The sequence below is a fragment of the Physcomitrium patens genome, chromosome 20 (assembly GCF_059467195.1).
Source record: "Physcomitrium patens ecotype Gransden chromosome 20, ASM5946719v1, whole genome shotgun sequence".
Lineage (NCBI taxonomy): Eukaryota > Viridiplantae > Streptophyta > Bryopsida > Funariales > Funariaceae > Physcomitrium > Physcomitrium patens.
In genome coordinates, this window is record NC_143429.1 from 2,167,784 (window position 1) to 2,189,845 (window position 22,062).

Below are 22,062 nucleotides of genomic sequence, written 5' to 3' on the forward strand. Positions count from 1 at the left end.
TGAGAATCTATTTGGGTATTAGAAAGTGGTTGTGTTTCTTGTAGTATGTTGCCATACAAAGTCTATATTTTCATTCACTAGTTACTGAGTTGGTTGAGCAGGCTAACAAAACCCAAATCTCATTTCACAAAAAGTTGGAGAATATAACTTAAACATTAATACAAATAATAAGTGATGAAATCTACATCTTAAATTTAGCAAGAAAACAGTGTACAAAAAATTGAAAATAAAAATAAAAATAAATCCAAAACCAATACATTTCTCAAAAATATAAGTACTAAAAGAACTTTCAACCAATTCATGAGCTGAAAATAGAGAAATGACAAAGACAAATTAAATTCCAGAAACCTTGAAGCAAAATAGCAAAAATCATTGTTTGATAACAATTTTATATTTGACGTTGAAGTAGCTGTTTCACATGCGAAGCTGCGTAGCAGCTGAGTGATGAGCTTCACTTCTACAAGCCCACACTCACAACAACTATGCATAAAAGAATAGCAATACATTGTCACTAAGACTCCAAAATCAGCAACAAAGGCAGAAACCAACTGTTTTTTTTCTCTACAAAAATCTGCTTATTTACAGCTCCACTACTTCGGAGCTCAGTGCTGCGCTCACAAGTGCCCGGTGAGCTTGAGCTTGGCCTTCTCCGCCATGCTTAGATGCGTCCCTGTGACGTGCGGCGTTGCGCCGACGTGACTAGTTGGTGCTGTTCCATAGCCAGTTCCAGTTGTGTGGGTTCCATAGCCAGTACCGGTGGTGTGTCCTAGGCCAGTGCCGGTGGTGTGGGTTCCATGCGTGCCGTGGCCTGCAATGGCATTTTCTACTTTGCCAAGCAATCCCCCCCCTGTCGCGTGGGTTCCCGTTGTGTGACCAGCAGTAGCACCGTAGCCAGTGCCAACGCCATGGGTGCCGTGAGTGCCGTGGGTAGCAGTGTGGCCGGTCGTTGGGCCTCCGATGCCGTATGTGTGATGGTCTGTGTCAACAAGTTCACAACAGTTGTGAGATCACGAGAACAAGCCAAAGAGTTCCAGAGTGCAAAAAAAACGAATCGTGAACATGAGGTGATCGAGGGAGGCAAAACATTCTCTTGATGGTTGACAGTGGTCGCAAATTGGAGCAGATAGATGTGTAGTGGTTGAATGCGTGTACCTGCAGCGTGGTTGTGAGTGCCATGCAACAAGTTCTTCGCCTTGTCTGTAAGGCTCTGGTGGTGCGCCATTGGTATCTAATTGCCTGAGTGGTGATACAAGGTGATTCTTCTCTCGCTCGACAAGTGCTCCAATCGCAAGCCTAGGTACTTGGAAATTAGATTCAGTACCGAACTATCCAACTGCAGAAAAAACAGAAGCTGAACTTCGAATGTTGAAGTAGAGAGTTTGAGAGATAATTTGGAAGTATCGTAAGATTGCTGGGGTTATATTGACGGTGAGAGCAGTTGAGAAGATGGTGCTGAGACGTATCACTGGCTGACGTGTGTGATCGATTGAAGCTGTTGGTGCTGATCTTGGTGATCATCGCTGAGGGGACGACACCTATCACAGCACGGATGAATTGTGTCAACGCAAGACTGCTGCGAGGGTACCTGGGCAACAAGATTGGTAGACTTACTTCCTTGCGATTATTCAGTACGTAAATATAGAACCCATACGTGGCCAATTGCGCCAGACGTCGGCTTCGAGATGCCTCCAGCGCACAACGAAGCGCATCTATCTTGAGGTGGACCTCGGGAAATGTGATGAAGATTCACTACGTTTTGCACGATTAATCCGCGGCAGAGCGGCTTATTTACTTGAATGCTTGGGACACGGTGGGCCACTCTGGTTGCCGCAGCTGGCTAGAAGGCGATTCGATTTCGGTAAACGGCACAGAAATGGAGCTGTTGATTGCTAAGCAAGCGGGAAGTTCAATCAGAATGGTTGTCCAATTTTCATGATTTTTTTTGTTTCTAGGCTTTATTTAGCATGAACATTGAAGTTATATTTAATTTGGGATTTTGTCGCACGACATAGCAACTGCCCTTTTTGATTAGTCCAACGTAGTTCGCATCTTGAGTGAGTGACACTTTTGACGGAGGAGCAATGAATTTAGTACGTACTCAGGTTTTTTTTTTTTTTCATTTCTTGTTACTATTGCGGACATTGGCAAAGATCATCTACTCTGATATTCAGGCTTAACAACATCCTGCAACATTTTTCTCAAACCATGGAACAAAATACTGGCTTAATATCACAACTGCCAAACCCTTAATGTCAAATAGCAATTGGTGAATCTCAGTTACCCTGCCGCAAATTTAACATGTTCAATGAAACTAAACACCAAAGCTTAGCTGAGTGTGTAAGCGAAGGTGGGGTCCAGAGTACTAGGGTGGAGTAGCCAAGTATGGAGATAAAAGCTTGGAGAATGTTTGTTGTGCCTTCAGAAAGCACAGAAGTGCTAAATACTGCAAGGAAACGGAATTAGGATTTCACGGTGACGGGTTAGTAGTCGCATTGCAAACTCCGGATTCCTAAGTGGACTGCTTCAACACAGACAAGCCAAGTGTCTGGCTTGCCTTGTCATCTTTTGGTTCCCTAATCTCGCCAATTTTCATGCACTTTAGATGATGATTTCGGTCCCACTAGAGGCTAATTCTCTCGCAGGCTTTGAATTGTTGAGGGCTGGGCTAGTTTGCGCGCTTTTCATGGGTTCTTTTGTTTGTCTCTTTAGCCGTGTCGGAATAGTTTGCTCAGCCTCGTTTAGGTTATCATTCGATAGGTGCAATCGGATGTTTGATGTTTACTGAATGGAAACTTTCATCTTTCCCTTTATCGGTTCCTCTCGATTTGTGTCGTGAATTTCTCCGGGACTACCTGTAAACATTTGAAGAAAACGATGTTTTAGTGGATCGTGTGATTTATATGTTGGATGATGCACCTTCCCTTGTGATAGAGGATTCGTGGGTTGGCGTGTATGTCGATGCGTTGGAGCTGATGGAAAAAGCTGAAGAGAGCTCAGCACTTGAAAGCGTTGAAGTATTGGATGAGGGAGGGGTTCATCAAAATGAGAATAACATCGAAGAAAACAGAAGCAGGAAAGATGCAGACCTCCAGGAAGACTACAATACCGAGCATCAAAGGGTTAGCGGGGAGAGCCCTGAAGAGTTTACCTCACAGGTAGTGCAGTTTCTGTCCTCCATCTATTTTCTATTATAAACAAAGATAGATTCTCTCTCGAATTGTTCTTTTCGTAACTAGCGGAGTCGAGGTTTTGCGGCCGTGACCTCTTAAGCATGATGAATCAGGTCAAGATATTATGCAGAATTTGTTTCTTTGCTGCAATCATCGAGCTTTCGGAGGGTTGCCACATCAAATTTTTGTTGGTACAAACTATGAACCTTCTTGCGCCTTTAGGTCTTACAGAATGGTACAGTTAAGATAGTTGTGTACACAGGAGATCTTGGATTAGGTGACTAGAATCCATGAAAATTTATGAGCGGTGAACTAAATGCAGACAATGATGTTTTGTGTAAATATAAATGTTGCTGTCATTCAGCAGCAGGAAATGGCTGGTTTTAATATTGAGCTTGAGCACCTGCAGGCAGCTGTGGTCCCCGATGACCAGACAGGGGTTTTGGAAGAGAGCCCCCTCGATCTTGCATCGTATTTGACTGTTCATAAAGGGGAGGACAATGCTTCAGGGGATGCAAGTGAGCCGCTTAAGGAAGCCATTGAATTTAGGTCCTTGGGGGATGATGGCAATAGTGCAGATTTTGCCGGCAATTTTGAACACATCTTAGACCCATCAGGTATATGATCCGTCCTGCTCAATCAGTTTTTCGAGATCAAGCCTGACCAGAAAGAACCCAGAAATTTATCCCTTTATTTTTCGATAGGGAGTTACTAGATTGACTAGTGAATTGGACGGGACGAATGGGGCACTTTGTATGTAGATGCTGCACAAGTTATACATAGATCTGCTGGATATCAGGTCTTGAATGCAATCAATGTTTTACGCGTGTACGTTCTGGTTTCTGTAGGAGAGATTGGTTTTGTACTAAGACAGTTTTATGTCTCTGTCTATCTCAAACACAAAGATACGGGTCTGGAAGATGTGGATTTAGTCGAACATATTGACATCGACTTCGACCAATTTGGAGCTCAACCGCCAGATTTGCCCGTACTTGACACCTCGAATAATGAAGAGGTGGAGATGAATGTGAACGAAGTGGATGGGATCTTCAGCTCCAGTGGTGAAGAAGGAACAGATACAAGCACAGAGGCTAGTGAGTCTGAACATCAAATTAAGAAACTGGTTTCTGAGAACGAGGATGAGCAAGGTGGGTCATCTTTGTGTGGTGACAGTGTAAGAACGGAATGTCTCAGGACCTTGGTATTTCCAGTCATCATTTTTTTTTTGGAAGTCTTATAGTATGTTGGGCCTGTAAATTTATCCACAATATTTGGCCTGTAGCTGTTTTTTAGCCAACTTAGGTTACACTGAAAACTTGCATAGTGTTGATACTTAAAGGTGGAGAGGGTTTTCTTACGATCTTTGATAAATGATCTGATGAGAACGATGATCATAATTGCAAGTGAGAGAAGTACGTACACATGTTTCATGGTTTAAGTCTTTGACGAAAAAGAAATAACCATAAAGTTGAGTGACTTCTGGTGGGTTGGAAACTGGACAAGATTTAGAAGGGAATATCCTTTGTTCTCACTTGTTGTGTAGCCACTCCAAAGGGCTGCATTTCATCATTAATTGTTGCGTCTGCAGAAATGAAGGAACTGGATGACGTTCCAGTGAAGATAGACCTGAACGATGTATCAGAAGAGCAACTTCTGAAAGAGCTGGATTCAGAGTCGAATGCGGATCTTCATAATACTATGAAAATCTCAGAAAACATTGAAGGACATGGTGTGCTTAGAGGTTCTGGCTCTGAGACAACTCTGGATGAGAAGGGAGTAGACGATGCTTCATTGGGAAGTAAGTGTGGTCTAACCCACCTCTACGACGCGCCTTGGTCAAGCTTATCGTCTTACAATTACATCATCGAATACCGAACTTACATCTTCAACACAAAAATATTTATGTTGATTTTTTTCCTCCTAGGCGGCACCATGTTTTCATTTTCTTCTTTGTTCTTCCATCCAGTTGTTTTCTCATTCTTCTCCGGATGCACGTACAATTGATGCAAAATAAATGCATTTCAACATGTTACTCCTCTTGATTGTCATGTACGTATATTTTTAATTAATTGTCATACCTAGAGCACTTCTGCGTTATGCTGAACTCTGATTTCAATGGCAATTTTTCATGCAGGCTTGACAAGAGGGTTAGCAAATAACGCGGAAGTGAAAGGGTCTTCTGCACATAAGGAAGTTCTGAGGCATACCTACGGTCCCAAGCAGTTAACTGAGAAGCAAGTGAAACAGCTTGAGGAGATTCGTTGTCAAGTAGACTTGTTGTCGTTAAAGCGTAAACTTGAGGCTGAATGCGGAAAGCGTCTGAAGAATGAAGCAAAGTTGATGGTGCTACATGAAATTCTGCCCAACGTGGAGGAGAAGATGAAAGTTCTATGTGATGAGGTGCTATTCCTGGAAGTGCAGTTTAAGGAGCAGGTTGACTTCAGCAACAAACTTGAAGCAAATTTGGTGCAGGAACGTGAGAGAGTGCAGCATGTAGCGCAAGTACTGAAGGAGGAGATTCATTTGAAGAAAAAACTTCAGGAAACATTGGAATTCGAACGCAATAAGAGGGTACAGTATGTTGTACAATTGGAGGAGAAGACCAGATTGCAGGAAGAATTGACACATAAACTTGAGGAGGAGCGAGTTGTCCGGATCCAGAGCGAAGCGGGCCTCATGGTGCTTCACGAGATGTTACCTGACGTTGAGGAGAAGTTGAATGACCTTCGCGACCAAATTGAGACACTGATTGCGCAGTTACAGGATCAGAAAAGATTGAGGGAAGAGGTCGAACAGAAATTGGACTGTGAACGCAAGGAAAGGTTGCAACATGTGGCAAAAGTAGAGGAACGAACGAAATTTTATGAGGAAACATTGGAACAGGAACGCATTGAGAGGTTACAATTTGTTGCGCAACTGGAGAAGAGAACCAGATTGCAGGAAGAGTTGGCACGAAAACTTGAGGAGGAGCGGGTTATGCGGATCCAAAGTGAAGCGGGCCTAGCTGTTTTCCATGAGATGTTACCTGACGCTGAGAAGAAGCTGAATGATCTACTTGCGCAGTTGCAATCACAGAATGGATTGAAGAAAGAGATTGAAGAGAAATTGGATTGGGAACGCAGAGAAAGGATGGAACATGTGGCAAAAACAGAGGGAGAAGCGAAAATGCATGAGGAAGCGTTGGAACAGGAACGCAATAAGAGGGTGCAATATGTTGTGCAACTGGAGGAGAAAACCAAATTACAGGAAGAGTTGGCTCGAAAACTTGAGGAGGAGCGAGATGAGCGGCTCATAAGTGAAACTAGTTTGAAGGAGCTACTACATGAGAGATTGCCAAACGATGAAGAGAAGATAAAAGAGCTATATAATCAGGTCATGTCGCTCTCTGCGCAGCTTGAGGAGCAGAGAGAACTGAGGAAGGAGCTTGAAGAGAGGTTAGAACAGGAACGAGAAGAGAGAAGCCAAAGAGCGGTTGTGGTGTCAGAAACTTCAAACGAGAGTCTCCTTGTTTCGTCGGTGCCATGGCCAGAGGAGAAATACGAGTGTGTGAAGTTGTTGGATGAGCAAAAGGCATTGTTGGCGCACCAAATGGAAGAAGCAGAGAAAATAAAGAGTACGGCCCAGATGAAAGTGGGGCAGCTGAACAATCAGGTAGTTGAAGAATGCTAGAATGAAGACCATTTTTTCAAAAAAGTGTGCTGTATTTATCAAGGGTAATTTTTTCAGTTTTTGACGTTCGTTCGTTGGGGTTTTTGAGCAGGTGCAAAACTTGGAGGTGCTCACAGACATTGCAGAAACTATGGAGTGTGTGTTCAGCGCAAAGGATCGGGCTATAAGTCAGGCCATTTGGACAACATTTCAGGCCCTGTGCCTTGGTTTAGGATTCATCCACTTCATCACTGCATACAGGGACCCAGTCGTACAGAACTCCCTGCTGCCCACTTAGTTGGTTAAGAATGAAATTGAAGTGCAACCTATGTCATTCCATTGGTACAACAATGTGTAACATATTGTAGATCTCTGTTAATCTCGCAAGTTTGCTGTTGAGAAGACCAATGTGATACAGGGCTAGTGCGTCAGCCACTTTGTATTCTGTTCAATGTAGAGTTCAAACACATGCTTCAAAACATTTCATTGTATGTGCTATGCAGGTCTAAAAGCCTACCATGGTCATTCCTTTGAAATCTTTAATCGGATCTGATGTTGTATGTCCTCGATCTTTGATAGTCATAGCTGTCAATAACTTTGTTGGTGTGGCTGCAAGTGTTCATAACCCCTTCTCTGACTGGATTGCCGTCGTCATTGGTTTTATATCAACTTTCAACTGGCTTGTTTGCAACTAATGAAGCTCGGCATTGTAACTCTTAATTTTATGATTTTTACTTGTTTGCTATTAAGGTAGGAGAATTTCCTTAATTGTTCGTTTGTATAGGGTTTACTCACCCTCCAATCCAGCCCTGGACCTCTACGCATAAGTTGGAAGGAGCAATAATCTTGATGGTTTGGTTTCATTATTACTTGCAATTACCAGGATGTCTTGTTCACTTCTGCGCTACCGCTCTTCTATATAGTTTTTGCTGATTGTCGTGCACCAGGTGCTGAAGAGCAAGAGAGGTGAAGATGGGCGATTGTTTAGAAAGCCAAATAATCATGTATGAAGCCACTTGAAGATTACTCCTGCTGGTGAAGCATAAGAATTGATGCGTAATGTAAAAGAACATGACGTTGCAGCTATCAACCGAAGATAGTTGCTCGTAAGAAGACAATCTTAGAACTTTGCTGGAGGATCCTTCTTAGTTCTCATTGTTGTGCTCATAAATTTTTTTTCTTTCAGTTTAGTGAGCCTGGGAAGAGAGTCAAAGAATTCTTTTGTTCTTAAAATCGATCAACGAGAGTGTCTCTCAACCGATACACATGATATTTATGCAATCGCTGTCAGTATTTTCCACTACTGATACTGCAGACGCGACAATTTTGCTTCAATTCAGTATGTGAAGGCGTTTCTCAAGATCGAAACAGTGCTGGCAGTCAGACTTTGAAGCTTTGACTGATTATTGTTGTCAGAAACAAGCCTCCTCTGCAAAGTGATTCAGAGTTCTTTGCTCTACTCTTACATCAGCTTTCCTACGACCCTAGGCACCCGGTTCCTGGTTGGTTTATTCCAGCAGGACTCCAGGCTCTGGGTGAGACCGACGGTTTCATGAGATCCACGTCAAGAGTCAAGGGTTAAACGATTGTTGTCTTAAATACTGAAATTTATCGTATACACCTCCGACTTGTCGCTTGACACCTCCTGATTATGCCTCTTCCCATCTGACCTTTCAGCACAATCCACAATGCAAGTTCAATCTCGAGCGAACATGATGATGCAACACCTCACTCGGTGCGTAATTCGCAGCCCCAAACTATCACTTTGGTTTTATTGCTCGCTCCCATTCCTGGACATGGTAGCATCTCAGTTGCTCTTCATAAATTTGGGTTACTCGTGAGATCTACTCCTATTAGCCATCAGCTTCATGATTTTGTTTTACATCCTTGTTAGTAATTTACATAATTGTTATGAAGTCTGTTTCTCATTATTTGAGCTTATCTTCTTTTACACACTTTCGCACATAACTCCAGCAAGTTTTGGGATGTTAGAGTGTTTAGCTGCAATGCGCAGCGCAATGCATTCCTCTCTGATCCAAGCCTGCTGCACTCACTTGATAGATGATCCCCAGAGCTGCTGGAAGTGGACCAATCCGCCGACCCAGCTTTACTTTTACAAGTTGTAGTTGCGTGAGAGGTGGAGAAGTACTCATCCTTACGGGATTGATGAGTGGCTGCATCGATGGGTACTTTCTCAACCAAATTTCTGTCTATCACCTCCACACTTCGATCCCAGAAGCTTAAATGTCCATCACATGGATGAACTGAAGCTTATCGAAACCAAGTCTCCTCTTGTAGAATGCATTGAATCGTGTTGTGGGCTTCTTCTCAGTTGATAGCAATACAATTCACAGGATATCCATCGTGGAATTCATTTGTGCTAATCAATTGTATTGCCATCGGTAGAGTGCCGTAGATTGATAAACAATGGAAAAGGGGATTAAGATGCAGTGTGTTGAAATGACAGAGTTTTTGCAATCTCCACTCCAACCTCGGCATCCATGGAAGACCACAAACTCATCGTATGGGAACTTTTATGTTCCTGTTCACAGAGAGGTATGCATGTCATGAACTCCCCTCGTCCCAAAGCTGCGCCTCACCACAGACCTCCATCATATTCTCAGACCACTCTTGTTCAAATCAGTCCGTTATTATCACTCATGCAAATCCGTAGGTTCGGAAGCCACCGGAGCCAGTGGCCCACGATGCGTGCAACAAGAAGGCTGACGCTTTGGGCAAGGAGCTGTGCGAAATCAAATCGAAGGTCGAATGTTTGACGCAACGATGTGGAAACAAGCTGTACTCAGAATGGCCCCCAAAAACTGGTGAAAAGGAACACACATGTGCTGAATCCATCACCACATGAGATCCATGCTGCTGTTCGATCTGCTTTGATAACTCATGACTTACAGGGGACAAGCTCGGATGGTCCTTTTTTTCTTCTAATTGGGCTATGTTTGTATGCTTGTTTGTTTGTATGATATGTTTGCGATCAGGTTTCATCCTACCACCGACGGGGGGAGTGAACAGAAGCATGTTTTCACCGAAGATAGGATTGTGTGCGTGTCCTGAGAACCCGGGTCCACCGAATGCCAACCCGTATGAGACGGAGTGCAGGACGGAGTACAACGGGGCGAAGAAAAACGATGCTCAGTTTCTGGAGGAGCACATCAAGACGGAGCATCCTCGGCTGGTGAAGCACCTGCACCCTTGCCTCCCCTTCTCCGCTCCATGTGCCGTCGGTGACCACTTCCCCAGCCCCATGTAATGCTCCATCTCCCTGCCCTGCCCTGCCTCTCCGCTTCCTCCTCCTCTCGCACATCATCCAATTCTCTCATTCTTTTGTACACACACACACACACATATATATATATATATATATACATATATTTGTCTGTCTCTGTGTGTGCGTGTGTGTGTGCGTATGTACATATGTGTATATAAACATATTTTTCTGTGAGTGTGTGTGTGTTTTCTCATATTATTCCATTCACTTTCACACACACACACAGAAACACAACTATATATATACACATATAGTTATGTTTTTGTGTGTGTTTTAGCTCGAGAGCTTTATCATCAGCCCACACCACATGGCACTGGGAGTTGTGGGCCCACAAAGCTGGAAACTTTTCGTGTTTAGTTTTGATTCGATATGTTTGATTTGTTTGTTGTTTTTCTTCATTTAGATTTCATTGCACAGCTGAGATGCATGTGGGGTCTCTCCGGGAATTTGGGTTCTCGAGATATGTTTGTGTTTTTTTTTTTTTATTATTATTATTATTATTATTATGAAACCCACTTTGTAGTGTTGCAATTTGAGTCACTTCTTGGCTGAAACTAAGAGTTCAATTTCATAAATAAACTATGGATAAGAAATCAGTTTATAGGCATGTAATACGTAGAAAACAAGAATAACGAACAGGTTCATACATATCTCTTAGTTTCGTTTTTCATATTTTCCACGTATTCATTTTGTATATTTGGTCGCATGAAATGTACCTTTTCTTTTCTTTTGGTGTATTAATGAAATGATATGTTAACATGATTTTTAATAAAACTTTTTTATACAGAGATGATTATAAGCAAAGTGGAAGCAAGAGTGGAAGCAGAAGTAGTGAAAGGCATCGACAGTGCAAAATGATTGGCCTTTATAAGCGCTCAAATAAGGAATATCATTTGAATTATGGACATGAACAAGGAAATTCCAATCGCAAACACCACAACGATAATAATTTCCAAATAAGAATTATGGGGAATAATAATAACTACAATCCTTCAAGACCAATTAACAAGCCTCATTTGAAGCCCAGACCAGCTTACGACCAATGCTACAATTATTATAGATATTATGGTACAACTTCCATTCTATTTTTGGATAAATTATGCATTAATGCTTCTTATGAGGACATTGTCTTATGTACATTTATAGTGTTACTAAATATAAGTTGCATGAAACCAAATATTCAAATGTTCAAATGTTCATTAAATTTCATATTTGTGGTGTGAATATATTAGCTTTCCTTAGATAAATTATAAAAAACTAGATAAATGATTTTAAAATAAAATAAAAGCCCCACTTGAATAAATTACATCTTGAATTCTGAATACTTTTAAAAATTTCAGATCATTCAACTTTAAAATTAAAGAATCGGATTTAATAAATTAACCAAGCTTAAAGTAATATACTTGAAATAAAATCCTGAGATATGTATTGAAAATAAGTATCGTAGGCTTGGGACTACACCATTTATTTAAGTATTCATAGAAATTATATTTGTATCACTAAATTTATTATAAGAATAAAAAGTACATGCCTGTTAGTGTGTGTGTGCGACAACAGACATCCTCATTTATAAATTTGAAATCATGTACTATATGTATTAAAAAAAATATCATAATAAACTTTTACGAATTGTTTAAGGTTATGCTGGAAAGGGAGCTAAAACAAGCAAAGGATGGCAACCAAAACTAAAGTTTTAAAGTACTTAAAAAAAACCAGATATATAATCAACAACTTAAATAAATCATTTCTTTTGATTACAATAAAAATGTAAAACATGACTTTATATGGTAGATTTTACATTGTTTTCTAGTGAGCTTTAAAAAGAAATGAGGACATCTTACCCACTTTAATTTGTGAATACATACATGTAAAAATATGGATTTTGAATATGCTAATGTTTCAGCAAAGAGACTGAATGTTCTGAATAGAACTAACATCTATGCTTATGTACTCTTCAGCAAACATTTTTGAAGAATCAAGTTTTTTATCAAAATAAATAAAGTCAAAATGATAAATTTTACATGACAGAATAATAATAATAATAATAATGATAAATTATTTGTAAATTCTATTTTAATACGTTTTTAGTACTTGGTTTTGTAAAAAAATAATGATAAAGTTGACATTCTAAAGAATTCTTGTCATCATAAATAATATATGTTTATCATTATCTTCGGTTTTTTATTAAACAAATTAGATGTTAAAAATTTAACTTATAGATTGTACAAAAAAACTATTTACTATAAGTCTTTAGATATAAAAAAGATAAAATTTTATGCTTTTAATCTTGAACACTTCACAAAAAAGAAGTAAAAACAACAAAATGCTCAATACTAATTAAATTGATATTATGTGTTGCATAAATTTAATACTTTTAAACATTGTATAGTAAAAGTTTTAGTGGTTGCACAAATATAACTTGTTTGTATATGTTTCAAGTCTTACTATTATATGTATATAATTTTTACAATCTGCATTTCTTAATATTTATTTAAATATTTTATTTTTATTTTTCTTAAAAAGTGTCATTCTTTTGTTATACAATATCCAAAGTATATGTTTTTTTTTTTTTTTTTTTTTTTTTTTTTTTTTTTTTTTTTTGCATTTTTTGCACTTAATTTAACCCAAAATAAAATCCAAGCTTTACAAAATATTTAATTACTTAGAACCATCATCACATAATACTAAATTAAAAATTTATTTCATGGACCATATAATCTTTTCTATTTATCAAATTAATTCTTTACTTTCAGAAAAAAAATGCAAGAGTTTCAAAGACACATACAATGTATAATTGAAACCATTCACTTCATCATTAAATTAAACAAAAACTAGCATGATTTTTTTTTTTTTTTAAGTTTTAATTTTATCAAAAACCACTCTAATGACACAATTCACGTAATTAGAGAAGAAATAGAGTGGTTGTTGATAAAATTTCTACTTTACAAGTGATTAAACCAAACATCAAACATGAAATACTTGCATGTCCACATTTGTATACACAACAAACGAATTAATGTTAAACTAAACGCACACTAAATACGTATAGTACACATCAAGTACGAATACACGGTGGAGCATGTATCCGCGGCACGCATTTACGCCCACTGAGGTTCGAGCCCTATAACCGCGGAATTAGGATTTTAGGCCTTTGAGAATTAGGGTCGGGGTTTTAGCAGTTTGCTGCAGCCTGATTATGCGAAGAACATGGACTTTCATTAGGGTTTCATGCGATTCCAGTAGCAATTTTTGGCTGTGATTAATCTGCGAAGGAAGCGAGGGACACAACGCGTCACTGATAATCATCCTGGGAATTTCGCATTCAGCCACAGGCTGCCGAGGTGTGCGCAAGGGCCGCATTTCTGCAGCCATTACAGAGCCACTTGCGAGTCACGTTACCTCGAACTGAGCAACTTGACGTATATTTTGTGGCGTTTCTCGACGCGTACGTTGGATTCGCCGCGAGGGGCACGTCGCAGGGTTATGAATAAATGAGGTTTTAGTCGACCTCGGTGGTGGAAATTGGGGGTCGTCATGATGCGTAAGGTTCCGTGGGAGAGCTGGCAGTATTGGCACCGTGTGCGTCCCTGGTTCTTCTCGAATTCCTCTGCTCAAGCTGCTCACGCTCTGGATCGGGTGAGCGATTCGAAGTCCGATTCTACGTGTTAATGACTGGTTGTGTCGTACTGTTGAGTAATGGGAAATGAGAATCAACTGAAGGAGTGTCTAATTATGTGCGGGCAATAGCATTTGGGTTAATTTAGCTTGAATTTTGACTTGATTTCTGTCCCGCGATTTTGAGATACTTGACTTGGTTTTTCCGTTTGTATCAATTTAGAGGCATGAGGTTGCAAGAGCTTCCATTTACTAGACCGCATTCCAGCTTCATGTAATGGACCACCATGTCAGGATCGTCCGATCACGTCATGATTTTTTATGTGATAGAAGAAAGAAAAGAAAAAAGAAAAAAAAAAGGTAAATCCTTAATAGTAGTCTTACATTAGTAGGAGATTGGATACGAGCAGGAAGTGCCAAAGGATTCAATAGCGCTAATGAACATACCATCTTACGCAGTGCTTCTGATGGGTTGTGTTTGATCTCCACAAGAAATGTACGAAGGAGTCAATTGAGCTAACTCATAATTATTCTCTTGCAGGCTTTTGGAGTAATTGAACAAAGCCTGGGTTTACCTATACAGCCTATGTACAAGGGGCGTGGACTGCGTGGATGTTCTACCTTTGGAATCAAGGTTAATTTCCCGAAGGCTGTAACGTGATCAGTTCTTCAAATGGATGATTTCATCTAATGCAATCTATCACTCACTAAGTAATCGGTTTCTGAGATTGTTGTCTTCTATCACCTCCCTACTTTCCAGGTTTGTGAATCATTTTCTCTTCATGATGCAATATTCGTTCCTTGTGATTCCTTTGTGCAGAAGTCGCAGCAATCAGAATTACCGACTTGCAGGGTTAGGCACATTTTAGAAAGGGGCATCCACTATCGGCTTTACCACGTTCTCCAAGGGACCGAATCTCGAAGGGATAATAGGATTTCGTATGCGAATGTGTATGATGTGGATAATCTCAGGGCCGCTTATGAAAGACTTCATCGAACAGTTTCACCGGGCATAGACGGTAGAGCCCAAACAGAGTTGACTGAACGAGGCCTTGAAAGACTATCAGAGGAGCTACGAAGGCATAGATACGCTCCCAAGCCGGCGCAACGCATAACCCTCCCGACACCAGAAGGGGGACGGCCTCTTTCCATCGCCTCTACCATAGACAAAGTGGTTCAAACAGCTATGCTTCAGGTTTTAGAGGCTGCTTTTGAGCCTACTTTTCGAGACTCAAGCCATGGCTTTCGCGTAGGGCGGAATTGCCACACTTGTCTTAAGGTATTGCGGTCATCCTGGATTGGAATTTCATGGCTCGTTCAAATTGATTTGCAGAAGATTTGGACCAAGCTTCATCACGAAATTCTTCTTGAGCTCATGGCTCCCGTTCTCTACTCAAAATCTATGGAGGATTTAATGCGCAAGCTTCTTAATGCCGGGTATGTTGACATCTACAACCTCACTGATCGCACTCAGTACAACATAGAGCTAGTAATGGGTTCAATTATCTCCCCACTGTGTAACAACATTCTACTCCATGAGCTGGACTGCTACGTGGAGGATGAGCTTATTCCCATGTTCGGGGCAGGTGCAATGAGTTCCTCTGAAGACAAAGGAGCGAAGAAGCTGAAGTACCTGCGGTTTGCTGACAATATTTTGTTCGGTCTAAAGGGTAGCAAGCAAGATGGCATCGCCATTCGCGAAGCAGTGAAAACCTTCTTGCAACAGAAGCTAAAGTTTGATATCAATGAGTCAACAAGCCCTGTTTTGAATGCACACACGGACATGACGAAATTCTTGGGTGCCTTAATACAATATGGCTGACGGGCTACCATTGCTGAATGTTACCGCATTCATTTTTGGATGTCACCTGTCGTTGCTCCAAGAGGACGGTGTGGTCTAAAGGTCATCCAAGCTTGTTGCTTGAAGCACTACAAGCTCCATGTGACTAAGATCATGCAGATCCGTGTTTGTTGGAATTTTCGGAAGTCAAGTCGCGGATCGCTCACAACACAAGCTTTCGCTGCCTTAGCTTTCAAGTTCTTATCCCATGGGAGATGCCTGATGTTCTGAACGGCGTCCTCGCACCAGGCTACCTGGTATATTCAATGATGCGTACAGGAATATTCGCATTGGTTAGATATGAGCAGTTCTGGAACGTGGGGACCAGCTAAATGAATTGCTATGGTTGAAATTGTTGGATGGCGAACCTCTGAGCACTGATAACGACCTAATTTCCCCTTCCAGTGGCGAGTCCAAGCTGCCAAGTATAGCTTTCTCAACTGCTAGGTTTGAATCTCTCATAAAAACTTCGTATTGGACACAAGGTTGAAGGGATTTGCCAAACGTATAGAATAGTCATTTTTCCTCGAGAAGAGGTATCCTAATCGATTGGTCCTCTGTAGTAAACACCATTTGGACATACTGTTCATTTGAGGGACATCGATAGAGTAGGATATTGGTGATGGCAAGCCTGTTACCTTTATTTGCTGCTCTTATTTCAACAGCTTGAGACCCTTCAGCCTTAAAATGATGAAGCAATTATTTTTTTGTCTTTCTTGTTTTGTTTTTGTTTTTGTTTTGTTGCTTAACGTATGGTTTAATTTCCTTTATTTTAAGAAGAAAAATCTGAGAAAATTCAAAATACTTTTGTGGGACAAATATTTTCTGTTTGGAACTGTTGCTGTCAAAGACTTTGCTGTTTCAAGGCTTCCACTATTATAATTCATGAATTTCACTTATATTGAATTTTAAACCACATAAAATGACTCAGTTGAATGAACTCAAAACAGACTTTCTAAAATCCTAATTATTAAATTTCCAATATCTCTCGGTTCGACAATACTTTTTCAACGGATTGGCAAGACACTGTATTATACACAAAAACTCTCTAGCAATTTGAAATTCTACATTGGCGTTTGTGAAAGCAGCGTAACAATCATGAATTCATTCGTGGCAACTGTGTAGGTCCTACGCTGCCATTTTTATTTTTTACTTATTTTTTTGTTTTTTGTTTTTTGTTTCTTGTTTCCCAATGTTCGTCAACTTTCACTTTCTCAACAAGGCATAAAAAATTACGAAATCGAACAATGTGGTATCAGATAAAATCAAATCAACCATTCATTAGCTCGGCATGTGTGACAGTTTTCACAAATTCTCCCACCAAAAACCCTCTTTTATCAACACGGGTCGAACCATTAAATGAAAACACCAGAATGAGTGAGTGCACCACACTTCCTAACTGGAGGGTGGTTTGTAGTGCCGAAGAGGAATGGAGAACAGACTGAAGCTCATGAAAACAGAGCAATGACGCTCATCAATGGCGAGGAGGTGGAGGAGGAAGAAGAAGAGGGAGAATAGGAGGAATGGACATAGACTTGGCAACCGCAGTTTGAGAATTGCTAGGAAGAGTAATTATTTTGCTTTGCTCTTCGTTGTTGTTGTGCATTCGGGACGATGGCGATGGCATGGCATCCATGACATCCCAATGGGTACGACCTCAGGAAGGGGTTTCTCTCGTTTCATGCGCCATCTTCGTCTGGTTCGTGGATATCCCACTCTTTACCACATCTCTCAAGGAGTGCTATCTCATTAGACCTGTCCTCTGTTTTTTCAAGCAACTTGTAATTTCTGTGAGCAAAAATTTGTCGTTCTTGGGGTAGTCCCCGAAGGACTTCTGTTTCTGCTTGGATTAGTGCGAGGTTATTTCGGATCGTTACCAGTGGTTGGGGATAAGTTGTAGCGATTCTGCTGGTAGAATTGCCCAATGCAGGTCAGTTGGTTGAGGGATTGTATCAATCGTTTAGTTGATTGATCCGGTTGTAGGCGTTCCTTTTAATGCACCTTTGCAGGCTTTATGTCGCTGGCTGAGGGGATTACGAGGAAGCCCGAGGCTATGCTGGATGTGACTAATTTATGCGTTGTTTTTGTGGTGAGACTTTGTAGCGCCGCAGTAAAATGCCCGCTGAGAAAGAGGGTTTTGAGGGTGCGGCGTATGTCCCACCCGAGTCACCAGAGATGCGCATCGGAGAGTTCCCTGAGTTCTACTTGCCACAAGTGGAGAGCATGAGTGCCCTGAGTTCCGCATGTAAGCGACTACGTAACTTTTCTCGACTAAAAATTCACCGCTGCATTTGTCGAGCTGAAGTCGGCCTCAGAATGCTTCATGACATAAACCTTCACTTCAGAGAATTAAGCGTTGGTGGCGGTGAAATCTGTTTTTCTGTTACATGAGATTGATCACACAAAAACGATAACTACTACTGACTACTTTTCTCCTTTGATCCATTGCGACTGTTGAATGTGAACCGAGCAGTCCAGCCGCCATGGGAAGATTGGCCGGCGTGGCCACCTCCTCTTTCATGGCAGTATCCCGAACCTATTGACGCTTTGCACGATGCATCTTGTGCACCGCACCAGTTACCGTACAACGTGGAGATGTGTTATGGCCCGCCTAATCCTTGGATATGGCCGGTATGTGGATCTATATTACTATTTTAATCTTCTGTAGTTCATTGGTATTGCTTGAACGCACAAGAGTGACTTGAAGATTCTGCGATAATCGCCGCAGTCGTCATTCTGAGGCTTTCAGAATCTAAAATAATTGTTGTGAATGCGACGGGAACCTCTTTAATTCGAGCCTGTTGCGGAGAGTTTCAGGCGTTTCCTCTAAAACCCTTTGAGTCTCGAAATCCCACAAAAGTATGAAAATATTCAATTGGGTGTTACAAGTGTATTTTGCATGTCTGATTTGGTCTATGTGACTGGTGGGGGTGTCATGAATTAGAATGTGTAAATCGAAACGGGGGGATTTCATGATACCGAATAAACATGGCTGTATTTGAGGTTGCAGGATCCACCCAAGCTGCAAAACCCCCACAAAGATCTGCCTGTTCGAGAATACCTGGTATGAAGATTCTATTAAGTCAAAAACTGTCAGTAATTTTGAAAACCATGGTGAAAATATCTAATGAGGAACGTTATGTGGATTCCTGTCCGAACGACAGGTTGTGAGTGTTTCACACATCAACTGCTACCATTACTTGAAGGTTCTCTGTATATCTGAGACAATTTTCCATGTGTGAGAAATAATAGCACCCTGCAGCTACAATTCACTGAACATGCAGCACGGTGATGCATGTCAGTCATTGCGGTCACTGTTTCATTATGGTCTGCATATCAATGAATAAAAAAGCGCTCTTCTTTCTTACCAATTTTCAATCCATGGTCCAAACGAGATGATCTTGCGAATGTTGGAATTGTGTGCCACAGATGATTGAAAAGGTTTACGACCTTTGTCTCGAAGCCATGAAGTTGATTGTGATTGAAAGGTGCGTGCACTGTCAATCATTTCTAGCACATATAGCAGATCATTTATGAAAGTAGTGTAACCTACAGTAAATACTGGCGGGTTGCTCTCTGACACCACAAACCTTACAAATGTGTATAAAACTCGTGGCAAGTAAGTTTTTCAGACCAGAGAGACCAGTGAAGTATGTAGCCCTGTACATACGAGAGAAGAACCCACTCGCTTGCAAGGTCAAGTGCAGAAGGCATGTTGGAGATACTTGTCACTGCAAGATCCTTCCAACCCCATCACCTCCTCCACAACCAGAACCAGAACCTGGCAAGGTAGAAGCAAATGAGGAACCGAAGTGAGGAAGGTGATGAAGATGAAGGTATTGACATATTCTCGCATTTCTCAGAGCTCAGCTGCTTGTGTAGCACCCGGCTCTGCACTAGCTTTCAACCGTTTTTTGCTAAGACAAAGGTGCATGTCCATTCCTTCTTACTTAACAAAGCAAACTCCATTAAGACTATCCCACACATACACACACGCACAGTAGAGTTATCAAGACACGTTTCCCATCGCATATGTAAAATATAATTTGTAAATGTAATATCAGTGATTTGTTAATATTTCACGTGTCCTGAAACCTGCTCTCTACATGCCTACCTCTTTTCAAATGTCGACATAAACTCCCCACATAGTAGCTTATTAGCCATTTTTTGAAATTTGGGTTTCATAGGAACTGTGTGTCTGCAGTGATTTGATGTTGTAACTGAAAAGAATATATGTTGGTGTGCGTTAGTAGATTTGTAGTTTCACTGGTATTTTTAATGCGTGTACATATGCAGTTAAAATTAGAATTGTTTGTATGTTGTGTAATGATTTGTTAAGAAGTTATCCAAATCTCAAATTGAGAATATGTAGTTGTTTAATTATTTCAAAAAGAAATACAAGTAATCCGTGAAAATAGTTTGTGGTTTCTAATAAGTATATGTATGCATGTATATACGTATGTAGATATATATATAGGTATGTATGTATGTACAATAGTAAGTTTGTACACAATACAATCAAATGTCTTCTTAGAGATTCTAAAGAGGAACATGGGCATTGTCTTAATCCTCCTTTGGTAGGAAAAGTAGGTGCATTATTTCTGTAGCAAGATGTCCGTTCCATTTTGTCCGCATTCAAAAGAATATTTGTGGCTTTGGTGCTTGTGCTAATTGTAATGGCTCAGGTGCTTAGCCTGTTTGAATTAAAATCATGCATATTTATAACTTCAAATCCTAGTAAAAAAAAACTTTTATTTTGCATTTATTTTTTGTAAACATATGATTTGTTATTTATCTTCTTAATATACAATACCATAGGAAATACAAGTAGAAAGAAACATTATATATATGTATATTTATATATTTATATATATAATAATATATATAATAATATATATATATATAATAATATATTTATATATAATAATATATTTATATATAATAATATATTTATATATAATAATATATTTATATATAATAATATATTTATATATTTATATATAAAATAATATTTATAAAATTATGTAAAAATAACTTATCTTACAAATAAAGAAATCATTAAAAGACTGATTTATATTGATTTTGTATTTCAAAAAAGAAATTGATAGATCCATCTAAAAAACAGAATATGATAAATCACTATTTTTATTATAAATAAAAATTTAAAGAAATTATTACTAAAATATTGTAGTAGTTTGTTTACCTTATCCTCGCAAATTTATGTGTGTTTTAGTTATTAGAATCTTTTTTTTGTTTAGCATTAAATTCTTACGTAAGTCACATAACTAGAGATGATAATGACCAACCTTCTACTAAATAATTTGTTTTATAATAATATCTATTTTTATAATGAAGATGTTTCTATAAGATTGTATAGTAATTGTATTATTTGTTGCATATCAATTTTTTTAAAGTATTTTATTAAATATTATTAAATAATTAACTTACTCAAAAGAAAAATTACTACCATCTTATATCAAAATAAGTTAAAATAAAGAATTTGAGGTAGTAAGAGACTTAGATTTAAAGAAATTCCAAAATTAATTAAAACATATTATACATTTGTGCAAACATGCTATAGCTGCAAAAACATAGAAGTCATTAAAAAGTTATTTTGTCTTTTCTTTAAGAACATTTATCCATACTAATTGTCAAGGATACAAATTTTTAAAAAATAAAAAATAAAAAACATGTATTCATATACCATTCAAAAAGAAAGAAGAAGGTAATGAATAATAATAATTAAAAGATAGAAATGTATTAGAATAGTTGTTAATAAATACAAATATAATAGAGAATTTTGAATTATGATAAGAATATAAGAAAGAATTAAAATAGTTTAATAATTATCTTATTCTTTCTTCTACATATATTAATTAATAAGAAAGCCATATACAAGCTTTTAAAAAATCATAAAGATAGTAGGCTACTATCTAAATTGTAGATTGTCTACATATGAGTTTCAAAAAGACAAAAAAATCTAAAAAATAATTTATATAGCTATGTTGCATATCTAAAAAAATCTATAGACCTACTTTTTGTATAAAAAATATTTTTAATGTTTTTTGTGAAAAATATTATAAACCTAACATATTTCTATTTACATCTAATTAATTTGATTAACCTCCATTTCTTAGAATTGTACATGTGTCTATTGAACCAAAGACCAATTAGTAATAAAAGCAGTATAATTAGAAAATAATGAGAATATCTGGATTTTTCATTATAACATAGATTGGAAATAAAAAAGTTCAAGAAATAATCGTATTTTTTTAATGTAATTATGACTTTTTTATACAATTTTTTATAACAATTGAAAAATTTAATAATAAAAATTTATTTTTTAAAACCAAGCAATTGTAAAATTTCAAAATTAATTACTTAAATAATGTGAATTTAAAGTAAATAATGACAAGTTAGGCTCAAAGATTTCTTTGAAGCAAGTTTAAGAGTATTAAAAATAATAAAAATTTGTACAAGTTTATATGTCTAATCTTATCTCA

At 38.8% G+C, this 22,062-nt stretch overlaps 5 protein-coding genes across 22 annotated transcripts; 4 read left to right on the forward strand and 1 right to left on the reverse strand.

Annotated features, from left to right (window-relative positions):
• Nucleotides 1-360: 360 nt before the first annotated feature.
• Nucleotides 361-1,381, reverse strand: LOC112273317 (uncharacterized). Its single transcript, XM_024501955.3, has 2 exons — nucleotides 1,153-1,381; nucleotides 361-976 (listed from the first exon to the last, which is right to left on the reverse strand). The coding sequence occupies exons 1-2, from the start codon at nucleotides 1,220-1,222 to the stop codon at nucleotides 615-617; spliced, it is 432 nt and encodes a 143-aa protein (XP_024357723.1). The 5' UTR covers nucleotides 1,223-1,381; the 3' UTR covers nucleotides 361-614.
• On the forward strand, nucleotides 361-7,387 carry LOC112273314 (uncharacterized). 6 transcript variants are annotated; one of them, XM_024501943.3, is made up of 8 exons: nucleotides 361-1,918; nucleotides 2,932-3,155; nucleotides 3,284-3,361; nucleotides 3,580-3,787; nucleotides 4,076-4,318; nucleotides 4,759-4,968; nucleotides 5,305-6,821; nucleotides 6,931-7,387. In XM_024501943.3, exons 2-8 carry the CDS (start codon nucleotides 2,973-2,975, stop codon nucleotides 7,114-7,116), a joined length of 2,625 nt encoding a protein of 874 aa, XP_024357711.1. In that variant the 5' UTR covers nucleotides 361-1,918; nucleotides 2,932-2,972; the 3' UTR covers nucleotides 7,117-7,387. The 6 variants fall into 6 exon arrangements, with proteins under 6 accessions (XP_024357711.1, XP_024357710.1, XP_090101282.1 ...); XM_024501942.3 differs by lacking the exon at nucleotides 361-1,918 and adding an exon at nucleotides 1,961-2,479; XM_090245156.1 differs by lacking the exons at nucleotides 361-1,918; nucleotides 3,284-3,361 and adding an exon at nucleotides 1,962-2,479.
• Nucleotides 7,388-8,405: 1,018 nt separating this feature from the next.
• On the forward strand, nucleotides 8,406-12,274 carry LOC112273315 (uncharacterized). Of its 9 annotated transcripts, XM_073529412.1 has the most exons (8): nucleotides 8,463-8,617; nucleotides 8,880-9,004; nucleotides 9,286-9,374; nucleotides 9,493-9,661; nucleotides 9,815-10,082; nucleotides 10,892-11,172; nucleotides 11,743-11,802; nucleotides 12,063-12,274. In XM_073529412.1, exons 2-7 carry the CDS (start codon nucleotides 9,001-9,003, stop codon nucleotides 11,799-11,801), a joined length of 870 nt encoding a protein of 289 aa, XP_073385513.1. In that variant the 5' UTR covers nucleotides 8,463-8,617; nucleotides 8,880-9,000; the 3' UTR covers nucleotide 11,802; nucleotides 12,063-12,274. The 9 variants fall into 9 exon arrangements, with proteins under 9 accessions (XP_024357715.1, XP_024357717.1, XP_073385515.1 ...); XM_024501947.3 differs by lacking the exon at nucleotides 12,063-12,274 and having other exon boundaries at nucleotides 8,406-8,553; nucleotides 11,743-12,011; XM_024501949.2 differs by lacking the exon at nucleotides 12,063-12,274 and having other exon boundaries at nucleotides 8,418-8,553; nucleotides 8,891-9,004; nucleotides 11,743-12,011.
• Nucleotides 12,275-13,247: 973 nt separating this feature from the next.
• On the forward strand, nucleotides 13,248-16,271 carry LOC112272930 (uncharacterized). Of its 2 annotated transcripts, XM_024501122.3 has the most exons (4): nucleotides 13,248-13,740; nucleotides 14,261-14,353; nucleotides 14,540-15,156; nucleotides 15,306-16,271. In XM_024501122.3, the coding sequence occupies exons 1-4, from the start codon at nucleotides 13,639-13,641 to the stop codon at nucleotides 15,322-15,324; spliced, it is 831 nt and encodes a 276-aa protein (XP_024356890.1). In that variant the 5' UTR covers nucleotides 13,248-13,638; the 3' UTR covers nucleotides 15,325-16,271. The 2 variants fall into 2 exon arrangements, with proteins under 2 accessions (XP_024356890.1, XP_024356889.1); XM_024501121.3 differs by having other exon boundaries at nucleotides 13,251-13,740; nucleotides 14,540-16,271.
• A 466-nt stretch (nucleotides 16,272-16,737) lies between these two features.
• LOC112272931 (uncharacterized) lies at nucleotides 16,738-19,636 on the forward strand. Of its 4 annotated transcripts, none has more exons than XM_073529599.2 (7): nucleotides 16,738-17,258; nucleotides 17,663-17,804; nucleotides 18,033-18,190; nucleotides 18,570-18,623; nucleotides 18,724-18,765; nucleotides 18,989-19,047; nucleotides 19,184-19,355. In XM_073529599.2, the coding sequence occupies exons 1-7, from the start codon at nucleotides 17,037-17,039 to the stop codon at nucleotides 19,206-19,208; spliced, it is 702 nt and encodes a 233-aa protein (XP_073385700.1). In that variant the 5' UTR covers nucleotides 16,738-17,036; the 3' UTR covers nucleotides 19,209-19,355. The 4 variants fall into 4 exon arrangements, with proteins under 4 accessions (XP_073385700.1, XP_073385699.1, XP_024356891.1 ...); XM_073529598.2 differs by having other exon boundaries at nucleotides 16,746-17,258; nucleotides 19,192-19,636; XM_073529600.1 differs by lacking the exon at nucleotides 16,738-17,258 and adding an exon at nucleotides 17,265-17,489 and having other exon boundaries at nucleotides 19,192-19,636.
• Nucleotides 19,637-22,062: the final 2,426 nt, after the last annotated feature.